The sequence below is a fragment of the Aquarana catesbeiana genome, linkage group LG12 (genome assembly GCF_042186555.1).
Source record: "Aquarana catesbeiana isolate 2022-GZ linkage group LG12, ASM4218655v1, whole genome shotgun sequence".
NCBI lineage: Eukaryota > Metazoa > Chordata > Amphibia > Anura > Ranidae > Aquarana > Aquarana catesbeiana.
The window spans coordinates 86,358,345-86,377,997 of NC_133335.1; the positions used below are offsets into that span (position 1 = coordinate 86,358,345).

General features: G+C 43.4%; 1 protein-coding gene across 6 annotated transcripts in view; it reads right to left on the reverse strand.

Moving 5' to 3' along the window:
- LLGL2 (LLGL scribble cell polarity complex component 2) overlaps positions 1-19,653 on the reverse strand; it is a 156,489-nt gene that overhangs the window by 65,639 nt on the left and 71,197 nt on the right. For all 6 annotated transcript variants that reach the window (XM_073608170.1, XM_073608171.1, XM_073608168.1 and 3 more), the window contains exons 5-12: positions 17,147-17,262; positions 16,765-16,923; positions 16,521-16,683; positions 9,114-9,246; positions 8,979-9,033; positions 8,709-8,863; positions 6,172-6,389; positions 5,383-5,450 (exon numbers count right to left, since the gene is read on the reverse strand). In XM_073608170.1, coding sequence (XP_073464271.1) covers positions 5,383-5,450; positions 6,172-6,389; positions 8,709-8,863; positions 8,979-9,033; positions 9,114-9,246; positions 16,521-16,683; positions 16,765-16,923; positions 17,147-17,262 — 1,067 coding nt within the window. The remainder of the gene's footprint in view (positions 1-5,382; positions 5,451-6,171; positions 6,390-8,708; positions 8,864-8,978; positions 9,034-9,113; positions 9,247-16,520; positions 16,684-16,764; positions 16,924-17,146; positions 17,263-19,653) is intronic.

Sequence of the window (19,653 nt, forward strand, 5' to 3'; positions counted from 1 at the left end):
CCGCATATGAAAGCGGTGTTCAAACCACACGTGAGGTATCGCCACGATCGTTAGAGCGAGAGCAATAATTCTAGTCCTAGACCTCCTCTGTAACTCAAAACATGCAACCTGTAGAATTTTTTAAACGACGCCTATGGAGATTTTAAAGGGTAAAAGTTTGTCGCCATTCCATGAGCGGATGAAATTTTGAAGCGTGACATGTTGGGAATCAATTTACTCGGCGTAACATTATCTTTCACAATATAAAAAAAATTGGGCTAACTTTACGGTTTTCTTATTTTTTTAATAAAAAAAAGTATTTTTTCCCAAAAAAGTGCGCTTGTAAGTCCGCTGCGCAAATACGGTGTGACAGAAAGTATTGCAATGACCGCCATTTTATTCTCTAGGGTGTTAGAATAAAAAATATATATAATGTTTGGGGGTTCTAAGTAAAAGGGAAGGAGATGAGCGGGCAGTGAAAACAGGTAGGGAAAGCTCCATTAGCATTGGTGGATGTCTTGTCATACCAACGGCCACCACCAGAGGGCGCCCGCTTGCAGAAGGAACCAGGAACCATAGGACTGCAGTAGGCCGCAAAGCCGGGGCCTCAATTACCGGCGCAGCCCAGCGCGATCGCGGCGGGAGGGGGGGGGTGTCGAACGGACACAGGATACCCCAGCTGTGCCGCCGCCCCAGGCGCCAGGTCGCTAATTCTAGTCGCAAATGCGACCTGGCGCCCGGGGTTTGTCGAGCCCTGTGTTTAGATATGCCACCGTTGTGGCATTGTCCGATAGTATTCTTAAGTCTCTCCCCTGTATTGCTGGTTTGAATGCTTTTAATGCTTCTTCCACAGCTTTTAGCTCTCTCAAGTTTGAGGAAGCTTGGGACCATCTGGGACTCCATTTTCCCTGTGCAAAACAATCCTCCATATGTGCGCCCCAGCCTAGGGCGCTGGCGTCAGTGGTGATCCTGACAGGAACGGATTGAGTCCATTTGCACCCTTTGATGTATCGAAGTGGATGGAGCCACCATTGGAGTGTTTGTTTGACCGTGGTCGGGACAGGAATGGATTTGTCTAGGGATGAGTGGTTTCCATCCCACTGGGACAGAATGTAGTTTTGTAGTGGTCTCATGTGGATTTGAGCCCATGTGACGGCTGGAATTGAAGCCGTCATTAGACCTAGAACTGCCATTCCCTGTCTAATTGTGATGGCGTTGGTCTGTTAGATAGGGTACCGCCTGCGTTATCTTTTTGTTCTTTTCCTCTGTTAGGAAGATTTTCGTTAGTTTGGAGTCCAATACATATCCCAGATACACCAATCTCTGGCTTGGGGTCATCTGCGATTTCTCTGCTTTCATTATCCACCCCAGGCCCTGTAGGTAGCTGAGTCGGCAAAGAAGAGTAGATCATCTAGATACGGTACGATGCCAATACCTTGCTGTCTTAGACCCGTGCCGAAGAGATGCCGAAAGGAAGAGCTGTACATTGCAGGTGCAGAGTGGTAGCTGGCCCTTGTATTGCAAATCTCAGGAATCTTTGATGCTCCTCTTTTATGGGGACATGTAGGTAGGCATTCTGTAGGTCTATTGTTGCCATAAACGACTCGAGGAAGGATGTTTCTGACCGAATAAATAGACTCCATTCTGAATCTTTTGTATTTTATTCCTCTGTTGAGTGGTTTGAGGTTCAATATGAGCCTCAGTTTGCCTGACGGTTTTTTCCTTGCAAAAATATGTGAATAAAACCCTCTTTGTTCCTCTCCTTGAGGTACATGGCGAATCACATTTTGATCTAGGAGATTCTCTAGCGATTCTAGAAAGGCCTTTACTCGCACTTTTTCTTTTGGTAGCGTGGTTACAGTGTACTTGGCTGGGGGGGGCGAGTGGAAAAACTCCATCGCATAGCCATCCGTTATAGTGCGTACGATGAATTTGTTTTTTGTTACTTCCCTCCATTGGTGTGAAAAGGCTGCGAGTCTGCCCCCTACCTGATGGTAGTCATTGTTTTTTGGGTTAGGGGGCTTGAGGATGAATTCCTCCTTGCCTTTCTTATTCTGTTGTCCCCAACGCTTCTTCCCACTGTACCTGGCCCCTGGCTTGTTAAATTTTTTAAACTGCCAAAAGGGCGCCTTGCCTTGCTTCTTTTTGGTTTGGGGAAACCCTTTATTCTTTGCTGCCGTTCTATCCAGTACTGTTTCAAGTTCAGGCCCGAACAGTAGGTCTCCAGTGAATGGAATTCCACACAACCTGTTCTTAGAAGCGATGTCGCCTTCCCAAGATTTCAGCCACAGAGCTCTTTGGGCTGAGTCGAGTAGTGCTGTGGCTCTTGATGAGATTCTGACCGTTTCGGCTGAGGCATCTGCTAGGAATGCTGCTGCTCTGGTCAATGTAGGGATGGTCTTTATTAATTCTTCCCTAGGAGTGTCATTTTCCAGAAGTTCCTGCAGCTGGGTTAGCCATATTAGTAAGGTGCGGGCTGTGCAAGTGGTTTAGGTTCGCTGCCCCTGCTTCCCAGGCTCTCTTTAGAAGTGCCTCTATTTTCTTGTCCATTGGGTTGCTTAAAGTACCTGCGTCGTCAAAAGCCAAATCCGATTTATTTGTAACTTTTGCCAAAGACGCATCTACTTTGGGGCATTTAGCCCAGGTTTTGGTATCTGCTTCTGCAAACAGATATCTGCGTTTGACCGCTGCTGGTATGAAGAGTTTCTTCTCCGGGTCTGCCCATTCCTTTTTGAAAATATCTTTGAGAGTCTGGTGTACAGGAAATGTTCTAGGCTTTCTGGGTTGTAGTCCTTTGTACATCTTGTCGTGTAGTGTGAGCTCTGTGGCTTTTTGTCTCTTTAATGCCCAGTGTGTCGGCTATGGCTTTTAACAGGCTGTGTCTTCTGAGGGAAATAGATTGCCTTCTGAGTCCGGATCCTCCTCCTCTGATTCTGAGCAGAGTCCGTCGTCTGATTCGGATTGTTCGGATTCCTCTGAGTCCTCCTCTTGTTCCTGCCTTTTTGTCAGTTCTCTATTGTCTGAGGGGGCGCTTGTCCCGCTGGTAGATGGGGTACTGGCTTGATCGGCATTTGCTGGTGCTTCCAATTTCTCGATTGCTGACCGTAGAGGTGCCATGGTGCTTTTAATCTTTTTTTGAAAGAGGTGAGCAGATCTCTCAAGTAACCTTGCGACTCCTTGGCCACCATTTTGTCTATGCATTTTTGGCATAATGGTTTTTTCCATTCCAACCGATGGCTGCATGACGCACATGTTTTGCCGCTTTTCGTTTTCTTTTCCTCTGGGGTTCTAGCCTGAAATCAAGCATTAAGAGACCATCGTGAGGAAGTGAGGCTAAAGACTGCGCTTTAGGCGTAGACTTCGCAGTAAGGTATAAGACAGAAGTGACCTTGGAGTATTCTGGCTTACCTTGGAGCTGTCCTGACTTGCAGGATCTGCAGGGCAGGGTGGAGAAGCGTCAGACATGGTCAGCCACCCAGAGCCTCTGAATGGAGAGGCTTTTTAACTGCTTCCTGCTTGAGCTCCAGCCCCGCCCCCAGCTGACCCTGTGCAGGTTGGTGGATACACATGCACATACTACAGTGCTGATAACCTCCTTCCTGAAATTTCATTAGGGAGGGGGACTCTACGTTTTTTTGTTTTTTTTTTAAGTACTTTTTTTTTTTTTTTTCTCATTTCCCGCCGCCCGGAAGTGATGTCACCCATGTGCCGCTCTGTAATCTCTCCTAGAAATCTCTTGGACTCTGGTAAAATGGCCGCCAACCGGAACCATGTGACCAGAATTGGCGACACCGCCATCTTGGTACACCCAGCCGGCCCTCCATGAGGAAACAGGTGCTTCTGCAGGCGAAGAGAGGCAACCGAGCGGGCTGGTGCACGAGCGGTAGGTGACCAGATGAAAAAACAAATTTACACCTACCGCTCTATGCCGCTGTAGTATCCTAGCTGGATACTGGTTGATTTAACAGCATGTCCCTTCAGCCTAGTATGGGGAGAAAAGATGCAGGTGCATTTGTATCAGCTGAGGGGATGATTGCAGACCCCTCTGTAGGGGTGAAATCTCAGGCAGAGCAAACCCTTTTCTGCTCAGATTTGCTGCTCCTGCTCGCCCTCCCAAGGCCCGCTGGGCTGAATGGTATGCTGGCAGGGTGTCTCCTGCAGGTAGCACAGAGACAGGTTAAAAAAAAAACCAAACGTTTCTTGCAGCTCCTGTGGGTCCAGAGGAAACACAAACAACTGAGGCACGCAGGTAAGACTGTGAAATTTATAATGGTGGACTAATGTGTTTCCCGTTTTAGGGAGGAGGAGCCTATCTCTCGGATGCTGCCCTGGAAGACGATTCGAGAAAAATGAAAATAAAAAAACCCCTTTAAAATTTAAAACATTCCTCTTGAAAAAGCAAACAAAATTGCGAACAATGACTCAAGAGATCCTTTTAAAAACATAAAAATTGCAGGTAAAAAGCACAGAAAAATCAAGTACTTTAATGCATACTTGCAGCGTATTCCATAAAACAATGTGCCTTTGAACTGTCTCCTTATGTGGCAGTGTCTAATTATGACCTGTGCTGACCCAGCTCCTCCACCCTTCCCTCCCTACATAACCTTTTTTGAAGCTTGAGAAGCCATGAAGGGGAATATTATGGAATGTCACTTGCCGACATCAAGATGGTGGCACTCAGCAGTCTGAGGTCTTTTGAATGTTCACAGAATGCGGTCTAGGGACAGGTACACGGACCTTCTTGAAAAAATAAATCTCAGTCGTCCAGCCAATACTAGGACAAACTGCTGTAGTGGGATACGGATAGGAAAAAGTGCATACTTGCTGTATGCCATCTTCTTTCAGCTGTACACCCTGTATGCAGCAGTTTACGCTGTGCATGCTCTGGCAATCCAGAAATAGTCAGAGGGCACAAGGCGAGAACAAGGAGGGATGGATTGTCCGGCTGGCTTCTTTGTGAATGGCCTGCCTAACACAGATGTTGCCCCCACTCACCTCCGGATAAGCCTTTACATCATAAGCACAGGGTTTCTATTTAAATCAATAGCCAAAAGCTGTTGCACAAAATGGGTCTGAACTTCCTGTGGTATACAATAAATTTACAAGTAGGATTTGGATGCTAAATCTCTTAAGTGTACACTTTTCTGTTACCATTTGTGTTGTGAAGAGACATTTGTGCTATTCATGAAGAGACAATCATGGATAAAAAAAACAAAAAAATCAAAAGGATTTTTAAGTGTGATCAAAAGGATGTCACAATGACATATTGCTTTTTTTTTCTTTAATACGGTTAATAAGAAAAAAGGGGGAAAAAAATAAATAAAAATAAACCACACCCCCTTTACAAATTGCTTTGGTTGTTCACATTAGAATAGCTGTACATAACCTATAACGAAAACCTACCCTGTTAGCAGCAAATCCCTTTGAGGTGGAGCTGGGGCTAAATCCACGCCTCCATCAATTGGCCATGGCTGAGGAGAAAGCATACGATTAATGTCTTAGTTCCTGTAAATTAAATGCAACTTAAAATAAATTTGCAGCATACCTTAAAGCAATTCTTTATGTTATTGATTGTAAAAAAAACATCTACGAGTGGGGTGAAAGATGCCCTGTCCCCTTAGTTACTAGAATGTATACCCCCTTCTGTGTCCACATGATCACGCCAAAGAGAAAAGGATAAGTGATGCTCAGACACTGCTTCAACACTAGGTATCTGCAATGGCTCTCAATGTGATTGGAAAAACAAATGCCTTTTACAAAACCTTCCCCCTCCTATTACACAGGCAACTTGCATGTTTTTTTATGATTTTTGGGTTTATCGTGACATATATATGTGGGAAGACTTCTCTTCTGAAAAATCTAGCTGCTTGGTTGTAACATGAACTCACTGGTTTCAATCATTTCTGATTTCTTCACCCAGAACAAATAAGTACCTTCTGAGTTTGACAACTCAGAAAATACCAAAGCCAGAAGCAGCCAGGCAAAGCAGAGCAAAAATCAGCATCTTGTTTTTGACCGATTTTATAAAGTAGTTTAGGATAAAGTATATTAAAACTCAGCACAACCACTGATTCCATTAACAATGATAGAGTCATGGGCCTTTAATCTAAAACACTTTATTTGGTCACCAAATACTGTGATATGTTATATACAGGAAGAGGTGTAAAAAAATCCAAGCAGAATTATCCTTACCATGGTAGAGTAATGAGTGTTCTGTTTCCTGCCTGCACTGATTATCCTCTCCCATAGTTTTAGTGGAATAGAAGAGATGTGATGGGAACAGGTGATTGCTGAACAGTGTAGTGACACAAGGTAAGGGCACTGTATCACTGGCCAACCAGGTGTCTGTAGATCAATGGCCACCAGTTCCTCCTCCGCAAGTACCAGAAGTGCACGAGGATCATCACATTCTAGAATAAAAATAAGTTAATCAATGGGTATAATGGCTTTTTGCCATAACATTTTACTTCTGCCTGGTATAGACAGGACAAAATAATAACCGTGAGGACTGTAGAAAAAGAAAATTCCTCAGACAAAATGTAAACTAAAACCAAATATAGCTATCCTATCTATGAATATAAAGCCTCCCCAAAAAAGTACATAAAATTGCTGTTAAGCGAAGGCTGATGAATTTAAAAGTAACACTGAGCTGATTTTCCAAGAACGTTATCAAAACAGTAAAAAGCTCAGATATCCAAAATTTCATCAAATGATAGAATAAAAACCTTGTACACTTTACTGGTACCAGAGAAGGACAGTGAGACAAAATTTAATAAAAATTGTTTATTACAAAGATATTTTTATGAATGTGTTTTTTAAAACATGAAATGGGTGCTTTTTTGGATAATACAGGCCATACAGTCGAAGCTGCAACAATATTTCTTTGCTACATTTTGCTAGAGGTCGACGCGTTCACAAAAAAACTGCTTCCTTAGGTCCTCAATGTCTTGGCAGCAAAGAACATGCATTTGCAAGAACCCAATTAAGGATGGTGCTTTGCCGCATGGCACAAGATAGCAGTGTGCTGCATGGCGCAAAATACAAGGCAGCTATCACAATGCAATTCAATTACCTTAATTAACAAGCCCCAGGATGAGTCAGCACAGAACATACCAGAAAACAGGAGTACTACATCAGGGTATCCAAACCCCCAAGAAATAACACAGCCTGTAATTGGCCATTATACAAAAGTAGCCAGAAAAAGGATATCCTTTTCTTCCAGGTGCCAATTAGTCTATGGGTGTATATCCATAATAGGGCTGATAGGACAAATAGAGAACCATCAGCAAGTATGCAGCAGCTGTGTGCCAATTGTACATCAATGCATACCCATAATTTTGGCTGGAGGAAAGAAAAAAATCCTGGACGGCCGCACACCATTAGAAGGCATCTTTATTGATATGAAGAAATAAAATCCATATGCAGTCACCTCATGTACAGAGAGGAACAGGAAAGATAGCCAACAAGTTTCACGCCCCATCATGGCGCTTATTAAGTTATTAACTTATTAATGTTAATTATGGATGAAGTACCCATATATAGCCTATTTTAGCTTTATGGTCCCAATTTCATCAGACAACTCAAGAGAAGATCAAGTCCATAATAGTATGTTACACTGAGAAATTGGTTATTACAGTCAAATACAACTTTTAGAAACCACTAATCACAGATGAGGACAAATATTGCTGCATCTAGTGGTACAAGCCGTGGAAGAATGTTAAAGACTCAAAATGATAAATGCCCTTTCTTGTCTGTAGCAAACACATGCATGCAAGTTTGGCATACAAACAAATGTAGCTTCCATCTCGGATTTCTTTGTCCTAAAAGTAGGAAACCAGATTAACCCCAACTGCTATTACACAATCTTGGCCTATCACATTTTAGTTATAACATTTAGATTGTAAATTCAGCTGGCCACACAGAGACCTTAATGAGAACATTTGTAAATAAGACATATTATGTACACTATATTAATGCATAAGGGGAGGGAGGAGGACTGCATAGAACAACCACCACTTCAGAAAGTTGCCTAAACTAGTGGTAGATCACAAGCTAGCTACTCACAGCTTATGTCTTTAAAGTGGATTCTGCCTCAAATAGCTTATCCTTCCATATTGGAAAAATTTTTGACGCTTTCTGCCTTGCCATTAAAGAATCCCTGGGTCTGAACTTCTAGAAAGAATTCATCGAGGGTTCTCCTATCCATTTCTGCAAGCTTTGGTAAAGCCAAAAGAAGTCAATTCCTAGTTGTATTTTCTTTTAGTAGTAGACCTTTCCAACTAGCACTGGGTCTCCATACCGCTTTACCTAACATTCTGGCCTCCTGCCTCGCATGCACTGTAGCTCCCCATGTGTGCCTATTCTTTCACTCATAGTCAGTGTGTCCAATCACTCAGCATTCATGATTCACACTTTTGCAATAAGTCAAGTAGCAACCCATTCGAAAACATGCCTGCATCCCAGTCTGGGTGTCAATCCATAGCTTAAGAAACACCACCTTTCTGATGTGTCAAAAAATACATCATATTAGGCAATTTGGCACTAAAACATACAACCAAGGTAGTACTAGGATTACGAATTAAACTAATGGAAGAACAGCAAGAGGACAAGCTTACGACATACAAAAAAATACCAAGTTCAAGTTATATACTGAAGGAGCATTAACTATTTTCCCCTCCATACCCAATCCCAGCATGACATTTCGATGAACTGTTCCTGTGTTTACTCACCAGCTGAAGGGTCAGGGTTGGCAATTACCAAATGGTCAATGATCCTAGAAGTGAAGTCAAATGCTATTTGCTGACTGCCATGAACAACTGAGATACTATGTCTGTCCCCATAGCTTGCCATTGGCATACCTCCTTGGAACACAATATATGGTGACCTAAACAAAGAAAAATGTACATTCATGAATCATTGCATAATCACACCACAAACAGAACCATCCCACTTCTAACCAAAAAGATATGCAAACAAGAACTGTTAAATTCAAGGCTTACCCCCTACGTGTGGTGAGCCATGTTATTTTACCGATTGCCTTGCAGCGAAAGGGACCTGTGAAAAAATAAACAGAGTATGTTCAATCCACATCTCATTTAATGCATTTACAATCAAAGTTGTGATCAAATATTTACCATATGGCACTTTGCTCTCCATAGGAGACTGTTGGACAGGTTCCCCAGCTGCATCCCACTGGTTGTATCCTCCGTCATTATGACAGCTTATTATTTGCTGTGCATCTCGACACCAGAACACATTTTCCAGTTGCTGAGAGAAAACATGAAAAAAAAACTGTAGAAAACCAGTTCAACAAACTGCAATTTAAAGATCACATCATGAAGCGAAATAATAAGATGGTACCATGGAAGGGTTTTGAAAAGCACACGCCACTAAAATCTCACTTAAGTCCCCTATTCCAGCCACAGCTTTAGAAACAGGGTTAGGTTTCATAGACCGACGTAGTTCACGGACAGACCTAGATCATTTGACAGTTGTGTCATACTGCCACCTGCTTGAACAGATCACTAGGTAGAAGACAAAAGCTAAACAAACATAGGAGGTAGCCCCTGCCAGTGGCCAACTCTCTCACTTCTGATGAGCTCAGTTAGTGAACAAGCAGTAAAAGAGTAGAATACTCCAAAACCAAAAAGGCAAAAAACAACAGACTATAGAGGCAGGTGCACTCAGAGAATAGTGAGTACAAAAAAAAAAAAAAAAAAATTAGATTATGGTACCGAGAGCATGATCATGAAGGGATGGGTCCAGTTTTCCCTCAATGGACGCCGAGAAACAGATATTGCAGCAAGTACAAAAACACAAAACAATTCTTGCGCATTGCAGGGACACACGAGCCTCAAAGCTTTAGCTCATCCAAAGGCAGTCCAACTGAGGGGTGAGCAACACAGCAAACTGTAACAGACCGAAGAAAAATAAATAAAAACACACCTGGGACTACCTGCTGCTCAAAGAGCGGCCTGAAGGACCTTATGCCTGAAAATGGTATTGGATGAGGCCGGAACATGTATGTGGTAGAACTTCAACACGTGAATAGAAGATTACATATATGCCTTTCATATATGCTTGATGCTTAAAAGCCCCAGAAGCACTTACTGATCTAGTAGAGTCGGCTTAACAGGAAAGTGTGGAATTGAATCCTTAAAAGGCCATAGACTCAAATAAATGGTCTGCCTGTGCCACCTAGAGATGAATCGGGAGCCAGTGTACCCTTTTCAGGATCTATGCAGTATAGCAAAACAAACAATCTTCTTACAGCCAAAATCACATGCAGACAATGAACAAGCTTCCCTTTGGTAAGCTGGACAGAGGAACAGAAGAACAATGTCCTGGTTGCAGTGAAAAAGCAGAAACTACATTAGGCAAGAAGTTGTCCTGGGCCTCAGCAATATGTCACCCTGCAAACCCAGAAAGGTTTTACTACTGAATAAGACTGCTGGTTCACACACTCAACTCAGAAGTAATGGCTACAAGAAACACTATCTTGTGGCTGATATTAGAGAGACAGGGCTACAGTCATCTGCTCCATATGTTCAATAAGCAAGGAACAACCGCAGCAACAGTTAAATCTTTTACATGGGATTTTGACCAATCAGATGTGGTCCGGCAAAGTAAAGTCTTTACAGCTTTAATCGAGTGAAGGACAGGACTTGCCAAAGAGAACAAATCTCTATAAAAAGGCGTTCCAACTGCTTCCTGACTGTGTCCTTGTTAGACAAGGCTTGACCAACAGTGGGAATAGACCACGTCTGTACAAAACCATCAAATAGATACAAGGCCAGCAAGCACTTAAGGAGGGAAAATTACTTATCAGGATGCCTCCAATATTCATAGTTGAAAAAGTGGATGCAAATGGAAAGCATTTGTGGCCTTGGAGTTTTAAAGCCCAAGGGCTCTTTCACACCTACGGACCGCTCAGGTCCACCTGTCAGTTTTTCAGGTGGACCTGAACGCATGCTCAGTGTACCCCTATGGAGCGACGGATGTCTGCGGTGACATGTCCGCTGACATGTGATCCGGTCCGCTAAATCCAGACATATGGAAACCCTATTTTCCATCTGTCTGGCGGATTGGATCGGATGGAAACGGACAGGCGGATCAGTTTTCATCCGATCCCCCCATAGCAGAGATCTGACAGGTCCGTCTCTACACAGAGACGGACCCGTCATCCGCCGGCTCAGCGGGGATTAATGGAGCGATCCCTGCTGAGCAAGCAGAGTCCATGAAAACGCACATTAAAGTGTGAAAAGGGGTTTAAGGAGGACAACAACACTGGTAGAAGCAACAGGCTGATCTAGTTTCACAGTGATGCACACTGCATCAATAAGAGCTGAAACTGTATACATTTTGAAACGGCAGACTTTGACACCTCAGGAGTAAGCTCATCACTCAAGGACTGGAGCAACTCAGAATCAGAGGCTAAGGCAGATCTCTCAAAATCCACTAGGGTTGCAAACAACAAATAAGTCAACAAATAATTGGATGATAGGGGTCATAAAGTCTTGCATGACTGTGGTAATTACCTCAGCTGAAAGGAGAGAGGATGCAGCCAAACCTGACAGAGCTACAAAGAACTCCAGGCTATAAATGTCAGCACCATTAGCTAGCACCAATGACTGTAGTCCTGTGTCTAAAAATCAGACATGCTGCGACCACATGGCAGTAAGGCAACATAAAGGCTCAAAGTGGCAAGGCCTCAGGTACTCAGGAAACTAGTAGCAGGTAAAAAGGTCAAATGGCCGGGAATTGACCAAGTCACTGTAAGTAGGCAGTAGGAACATATCAAAGATCTAAGTTTCACATGGCACAGGTAGATGCATAAACTGTATAGTGGGAAATAGCATGGAGCGTGCACAACACTTAACCAAGCACGATATCAGCAACCCCATCTGTGGCAAAAATGATTAGGAATACAGATGCAGACCAATGCAAATGAGGCTGCTCCATATACCCAGCTCGACTAGCCTAATACCTGAGCCCTCAGAGACAGCGCAAGCACTGAGGCCAGTGGGCTCTGGACCTTAAAAACCCTCGGCAGCCAACATGTAAGAATCTGGAAGGCTCCCCCCACATGGAATTCAGTGCCCAAAGGTCACTCACAGGCTATCCCCCAGTCATGCAGGGCCCAGGTGCAGTATGCCTAATGCCAGGCTGAGGCCTACTGTGCCGGATAGCTGCAATCAAAGAGACAAAGCTCTAGCAGCTGTGTAAAGAAGTGTCTTGATTGAAGAAAAAAACAGGAGTAAAAAAGTAATAGCTAAAAACTGGTACCTCTAACATTGAAGAAAAGACATTCATACCTTCTAGAACACCAGCAAAAAGCTGGAGGCATGCTGGTAACAGGAGACCCTTATCCTTGTTTTCCTGTGTCCAATCCTTATGTAGGAGGCAGTATAACCCAAGGGTTTAAGACTTCCTGTGTCCCTTAATGGATAAGAAAGAAATCCTAATGGAACCAATGACCCTAGAGCTGCAAGAAGTGCTAACCACTAAACCACTGTTCTGTCCTATTGAGAAAGAATGTTCCGATATCGATTTTTCAGAATTACCAAACGTTCCAAGGAGAAAACTGTATGTCCAGCTTAAGTAAGATGAAAGCTTCCCACTAAGGTCAAAGACAGCAATAAAAAGTTGACAGAAGTATTTACCATTCTCCAAGAGAACACTGAGCTGGAGTTGGGCTTTAAAGGACACACCTCAATATAGATGGCTTCTATCAGTGTAGGACTATTGGTATTAAACATGGTATTAATGAAACTGTCTGTACATAAAGATGACACAAATTGCATTTTTTACTCTTAGCCATTTAGTGTAAATGTAGCCATTTGAAGCAGACTCTCAAAAATTAACTATACTCTATAAAGAGTGGCAAGATAAAGTAAACAGTATGTGAATCCCTTGGAATTAACTGGTTTTCTGCAGTAATTTGCCATAAAATGTGATCCTCGTCTAAGCCACAACAATAGACAAATGCAAAGTGCTTAAGCTGAAAACTATTCTAAATTTCTTGTCTCTATTGAATACGCTCATAAACATTCACAGTGCATGGGGGAGAAGTAAGTGAACCCATAGCCCAATTACTTCAACAAACGCCAACTGAATTCAGTAGTTTGCACACTTGGAGTCCAATTAATGAAAAGGAGTCTGGAGGTGTGGTTTAGAGCTACTTTTCCTGATAAGACACTCAGATTTTAAGATTGCTGTTCATAAGAAACATCAGCTGATGTGAACCATGCTGCACACAAAAGGAGTTGTCTGAAAATATACAATCAAGAGTACTTGATCTTAATTAGGCTGGAAAGGGATACTAAGTAATCTCAAAGTGTTTAGGCATCCAACAGTTGACAGACAGACAAATTGTCTACGAATGGAGACAGTTTAGTACTGTGGCTAGTCTCTTCCTAGAAGCAGGCATCCAGCCAAGTTGCCTCCCAAGGCACAATGCAGAATCTTCAATGGAGGTAAAGAAGAACCGACGAGTAATCGCTAAAGGCTTGAAGTCATCACTGGAACGGGCAAACATCCCTGTTCATGAATCTACCATACAAGTCTGAACAGGCAGGGTGTCCATGGCAGACCACCACAAAGGAAGCCGCTGATCTTCAAAAAAATAATTAAAAAAACAATGCTGTGTGCCTGAAGTTTGCAAAAGAGCACCTTGGAAAAACAGTTACAAACAAAATATAGGTGTCTTGCGAGCCACAGATGGACTAATGCCTCTAAGGAGTAAACTATTTAAGCTGCAAGCACTGAACCACGTTTCATTGCGTGTAGATAGATAAAAAATATATAATAAATGTGCCCGCGCTAGTATAGTGTCACATATAAAATATATAAAAAATATTTTCACATATAAAAACACATGTAATGTGATAAATAAAACCATACAGGTAAAATATAATGCAAATAACTATAAATGATAAACCACCAAGTGCATATAAAGGTGCAATCGTGGTAGTAACTAATAAAAGTGCAACGTGCTAAAATATAAATATCAAAACACTTTCCAGTGACAAATGAGTGTATATCCCAATTAATAAATACAAATCACAAAAAACGTGAATAAATAGTGTCCATAAAATGAATAAACATCATGCTTCTTCTGATGGGTGTATAAATCACAACACGTGAAAACTGTGCTCTCCCGTGACACCCCACATGTGCTTGCGCTCACCTTCAGTCCTGTGACACAGTAATTAAACGGTGTCAAAATAAGCATTGGGGCCACTCCTAGGCTCACTCAGGATACAATGATGCAAAGACACTCCTCCCAGGTGAAACTGCTAGGCTCACTCAGGTTACAATGGTGCAAAAACACTCCTCTCAGGTAAAACCAAGATCCAAAATCATAGAAAAAACAAACAGAGGGACTCCATAGTGCAATACAGCCAGGACATTTATTAAAGAATAAGCCCTCCAAGAGGGTACTCACATTGGATGGGTGCTAGAGTGCACCAGACTGTACAGGTAAAATAATAAGCAGCTGATCGTATGGCGTGCGGTATGGCATGTGCAATCCTCCTCCTCTGCTGACAGCTCCGTCCTACCCCTCCCCGACGCGTATTCGGCACAGGGGTTTCGTGCCTTCCTCTGGGGAATACGCCATACGATCAGCTGCTTATTATTTTACCTGTACAGTCTGGTGCACTCTAGCACCCATCCAATGTGAGTACCCTCTTGGAGGGCTTATTCTTTAATAAATGTCCTGGCTGTATTGCACTATGGAGTCCCTCTGTTTGTTTTTTCTATGATTTTGGATCTTGGTTTTACCTGAGAGGAGTGTTTTTGCACCATTGTAACCTGAGTGAGCCTAGCAGTTTCACCTGGGAGGAGTGTCTTTGCATCATTGTATCCTGAGTGAGCCTAGGAGTGGCCCCAATGCTTATTTTGACACCGTTTAATTACTGTGTCACAGGACTGAAGGTGAGCGCAAGCACATGTGGGGTGTCACGGGAGAGCACAGTTTTCACGTGTTGTGATTTATACACCCATCAGAAGAAGCATGATGTTTATTCATTTTATGGACACTATTTATTCACGTTTTTTGTGATTTGTATTTATTAATTGGGATATACACTCATTTGTCACTGGAAAGTGTTTTGATATTTATATTTTAGCACGTTGCACTTTTATTAGTTACTACCACGATTGCACCTTTATATGCACTTGGTGGTTTATCATTTATAGTTATTTGCATTATATTTTACCTGTATGGTTTTATTTATCACATTACATGTGTTTTATATGTGAAAATATTTTTTATATATTTTATATGTGACACTATACTAGCGCGGGCACATTTATTATATATTTTGGAAAAACAGTACTGGAAAAAATGTTTTGTGAACCAATGAAACAAAAGTTGAACTGTTTGGAAAGAAAAGGACACAGCTTACCAACATAAAAACATCATCCCAAGAGTGAAGTATGGTGGAGGGAACGTCATCATTTGGGCTTGCTTCACTGCTTTAGGGCCTAGACCACTTGCCATCATCGGGGGTGAGGGAACGAATTCCCAACTTTACAAAAATATCAAATAGGATAACGTCAGGGTGGCTGGGTGATGCAGCAGGACAATGACCACAAGCATCAAAGCAAATTCACCACAGGCTGGCTTCAGAAGAAGAAAATACTTTTGGAGTGGCCCAGTCAGAGCCCAGCCCTTAACCCAATAGGGATGCTGGCCTTAAGAGCCCTAAGGCCCCTTTCACACTGGGGCGGTTTGCAGGCGGTATTGCGCTAAAAATAGCGCCTGCAAACCAACCCGACACAGCCGCTGCCGTCTCTCCAGTGTGAAAGCCCCGAGGGCTTTCATACTGGTGCGGTGCGCTAGCAGGACGGTAAAAAAGTCCTGCTAGCAGCATCTTCGGATCGGTGAAGGAGCGGTGTATACACATTGAAATCAATGGGACAGCGTGGCTGTACCGCCGGCAAAGCGCCTCTGCAGAGGCGCTTTGCAGTGGTTTTTAACCCTTTCTCGTCCGCTAGCGGGGGGTAAAACCGCCCCGCTAGCAGCCGAATACCAACGGTAAACCGCTAACGATAGTGGCGCTTTACCACAGACGCCGCCCTAGTGTGAAAGGGGCCTAAGAAAGTCATTCACATCAGACATCCTACAAATGTGTCTGAGCTGAAGCAGTTTTGTAAAGGAATGGAGAAATGGTCAAAAATTCCTCCTGAGCATTGTGCAGGTCTGATCTAGAGCTACTGAAAGTGCTTGCTTGAAGTTATTGCTGCAAAAGTAGGTTCGACCAGCCATTATCTGCAAGGGTTAACTTACTTTTTTCCCCCAGCACTGTAAATGTTTAATGGGTGTGTTCAATAAAAACACGAGAAGCTAGAATGGTTTGCGTTTTATAAGCTTAAGCATATTGTGTTTATCTATTATTGCGAGTTAGATGAGGATCAGATACATTTCGTGGCAAATTACAGCAGAAAGCCAGTTAATCCCAAGGGGTTCACACATACTTTTTGTTGCCACTGTAAATGAACAGAGCTCCCCTATCTAGTTTCACATATTCCTTTACCTGTGTGCCGAGGAAATGCCGCACACTGCATCCAGTTGAGGTATCCCAAGCCATCATAAGGCCACGATTGTAGCCAATCAGGAGCTGATTTGGGTTCCGCGGGTGCTCCTCTAAGGCTTCCACTGACTCAAAGGGACGTCTGTTTGCATATTCATCTGGGAGACTGAGACCAGAGAAGCATGAGAGTTAGGATGAGTTTCTCTAGACAACATAACAAAACATTGTCGGGATCAGGAAAACTTACCCTTGCAATGCCACATCGTGTGAAACTGTCTTTTCTGCTACTACTTGCAAGTTTGGTAAAGTGATGGTGAAAACACTGCCTCCCTCTGTACCCACATATAGTCTTTCCCCAGAGGAGTGTGCTAGCAGAACCTTAATTTGTGTTACACTAGGAGGTGCCCTGTGAAAAACACAGATAAATCAAAATTTGAGGAAACATTTCAGACAGCAGCACAAAAGGATAATAGGCCCGTAATGCGCATATACATACAGGCTACACTATATACAGTAAAAGACTGAACAGATTTAAACCTAATCTAGTACAGGCTTTAGTGTAACATGCTACATGTAGAATCATTATAAATGTAGTTATATTGTGGATAAGAAGAGGTTTTACTACCCACCCTGGGGGTCCACGAAGAGTAAACTTCTTTTCCTCATGCAGCTCAGAGAGTCCATCATGCTGCTTTAAAGACCATAAGTGGAGGCTGTTGTCATCCAGCAAGGTGACAATTTGGCACTAGAGTATTGTGAAAAGAAGTCCACTTTTACAAATCCCAACACAAATATAAGAAATCAGACATGGCAAAAAGCACAATAACAACATTATGTACATTGCAGAAATTATACTGTTTGATAACCCTCTCTCTCTCTCTCTCTCTCTCTCTCATTTATGCCATGCATCTTGCTAGGCCATCTAACAGTACCGATGATGCACAAGGGCTCTTGCAAGTTTTTGTTGCAACCCCTTTCAGCGGCCTATAATCCACATCCCACGGGGATTACTGCTAAAATGTTGATACCCACTATGGGGACTTCTTCCCGCGGAGGCTCGCAATCTAGATCCCCATCTCCGAGAGAAACCACGGCCGCCCGAGCCAAACAATACTGGAGATATTCAGATCTCATCGAGCTAATATGGCAGCTCCCCTTCCCACCTCATCTCCTGCTCAAGATCACAACGGGATTGTCCTCACCCCAACCGAACACCTCACCTCACCTATGGAGAACAGCCTAACAGCTCACCGTCAACCGAGTCTGCAAGACCTCCAAGCTGTAGCAGCGGACATAAAGGATACCTTGTTCTCGGCCATTTCTGCGCCATGAGCTACAGGCCATTGCAGGGAGATTACAACAACATGTGGAGAATACCGCGGCACAACAACAGACAACTGTAAAGAAGATCCACCACAAGATAGACTCACATACCATGCAACTCCGGGATCTTCAACATCATGTTCAAGATCACAACAGGGGTCGCAGGCACAATTTACGGGTGAGAGGCCTCCCCGAATCTGTGGAACAGGACCAGAATCTCCTGGCTGTCACTGACCTCTTTAACCGCCTCTTGGATCGACCCCGACATACTCTGATTGCCATGGAACGAATCCACAGAGCACTTCATCCCCGAGGCAGGGACTCTGAACACCCGAGGGACATTATCTGCCATGTTAATGACTTCACTACCAAAAGAAGAAATCCTCAAGAAAGCCCACAACAAAATACAATTAGAATACGAGGGTCACCCTATCGCCATCTACCAAGATCTCTCAGCAATTACGCTGAGACACCGCAAAGATCTACGTCCTCTACTGGAAGTCCTGCGGACCAGAGGGATCCGCTATAGATGGAAATTTCCCTTCGGCCTCTTCGCTTCTCACCAGGGCCGTTCTGCATTACTGAGAGTCCCGGAGGAACTAGATGCCTTTTGCCATACCCTAGACATCCCATACGTAGCGGTTCCAAGCTGGTATGCGGAGTTAGAAACATTCACTCCTGCCCACCGCTCACCAGAAGAAGAACCGATGGAGGCCCACACCACGAGTTCCCGGAGATGGCGATCACCATCAACTACCAGACCCAGTTCTACAATCGAGATTCCGACACCCACCTATGAGTCCTATGACAGCGCCCTTACCTCGTCGGGCTTGCCGAGATCACTAAACCTCACTGTTAAGGCCTGGGCTATCCGAACAAGATGAACACACCAATGACTTTTTCTTTCTCTCTTTGGATCTCCCCTCCAACTGTGAAATCAGATCCCTGAGCCATACTCCTTCACACCCATGGCTGCTCCGATGATGTTACACTCTCCCCACTTACCACCCGAGCCCACAGGAGTCTCCCCGCAATGGTTTGGACCATCTTTACCCAGGAATCATATAGATGTGAGACGGCCTGAAGATACCATGGACGCCATGCAGCGAATACCGCCAAGCAGTGGACGGCAGACAGCCCACACAGGACATTCTAATCCTCCCCCCATACTACAGATCTCAACTACAGATAAAACCATATCTACAGAATTTCCTCCTGTTGAAAGTCACTCTATGGGTAATATGTTATGTTCCTCATGTTAATAAAACCTCCCATACTGAAAAGATTTCTCTCTTATACGACATACACTAACAACGGTTAGGAGGGCTTTAACCCTATAATTCCCCAGCTTAACTCCCCTCGCTGATGTTGGTATACTATAACCTAACTTATTCAGAGTAATTTGACCCTACATCGCTCTCTATTGCTGCTGGGATTGTATTATCCATACCTTTGGGCATAGATTCACATCTTTTACCTCATAATACTTCTGACACGTAAACTGCAACTACCCACCTCCCAGTCTGAGATTACCTAGGTTACCTCACCATTGTTAGCTAAATACAATATATTGAACGCTACATGAACCAAACAAACAGACACACATACCCAGGCTCAGGGTTCTGACATACTCTTATCAAGATAACTCTGGTCTAGCTTAAATCGTCACACTCTTACCCTTATCCTAATCACGTTATGTTATATGTGTTTTTTGCTCCGCTTACGAACAATTATTGTCCCGTTGACAACTGTTGAAAGTAAACTGCCGCAAGGTTTGCTCTCCAAAGAGCACACTTTTTCAATGGGCCTGTTA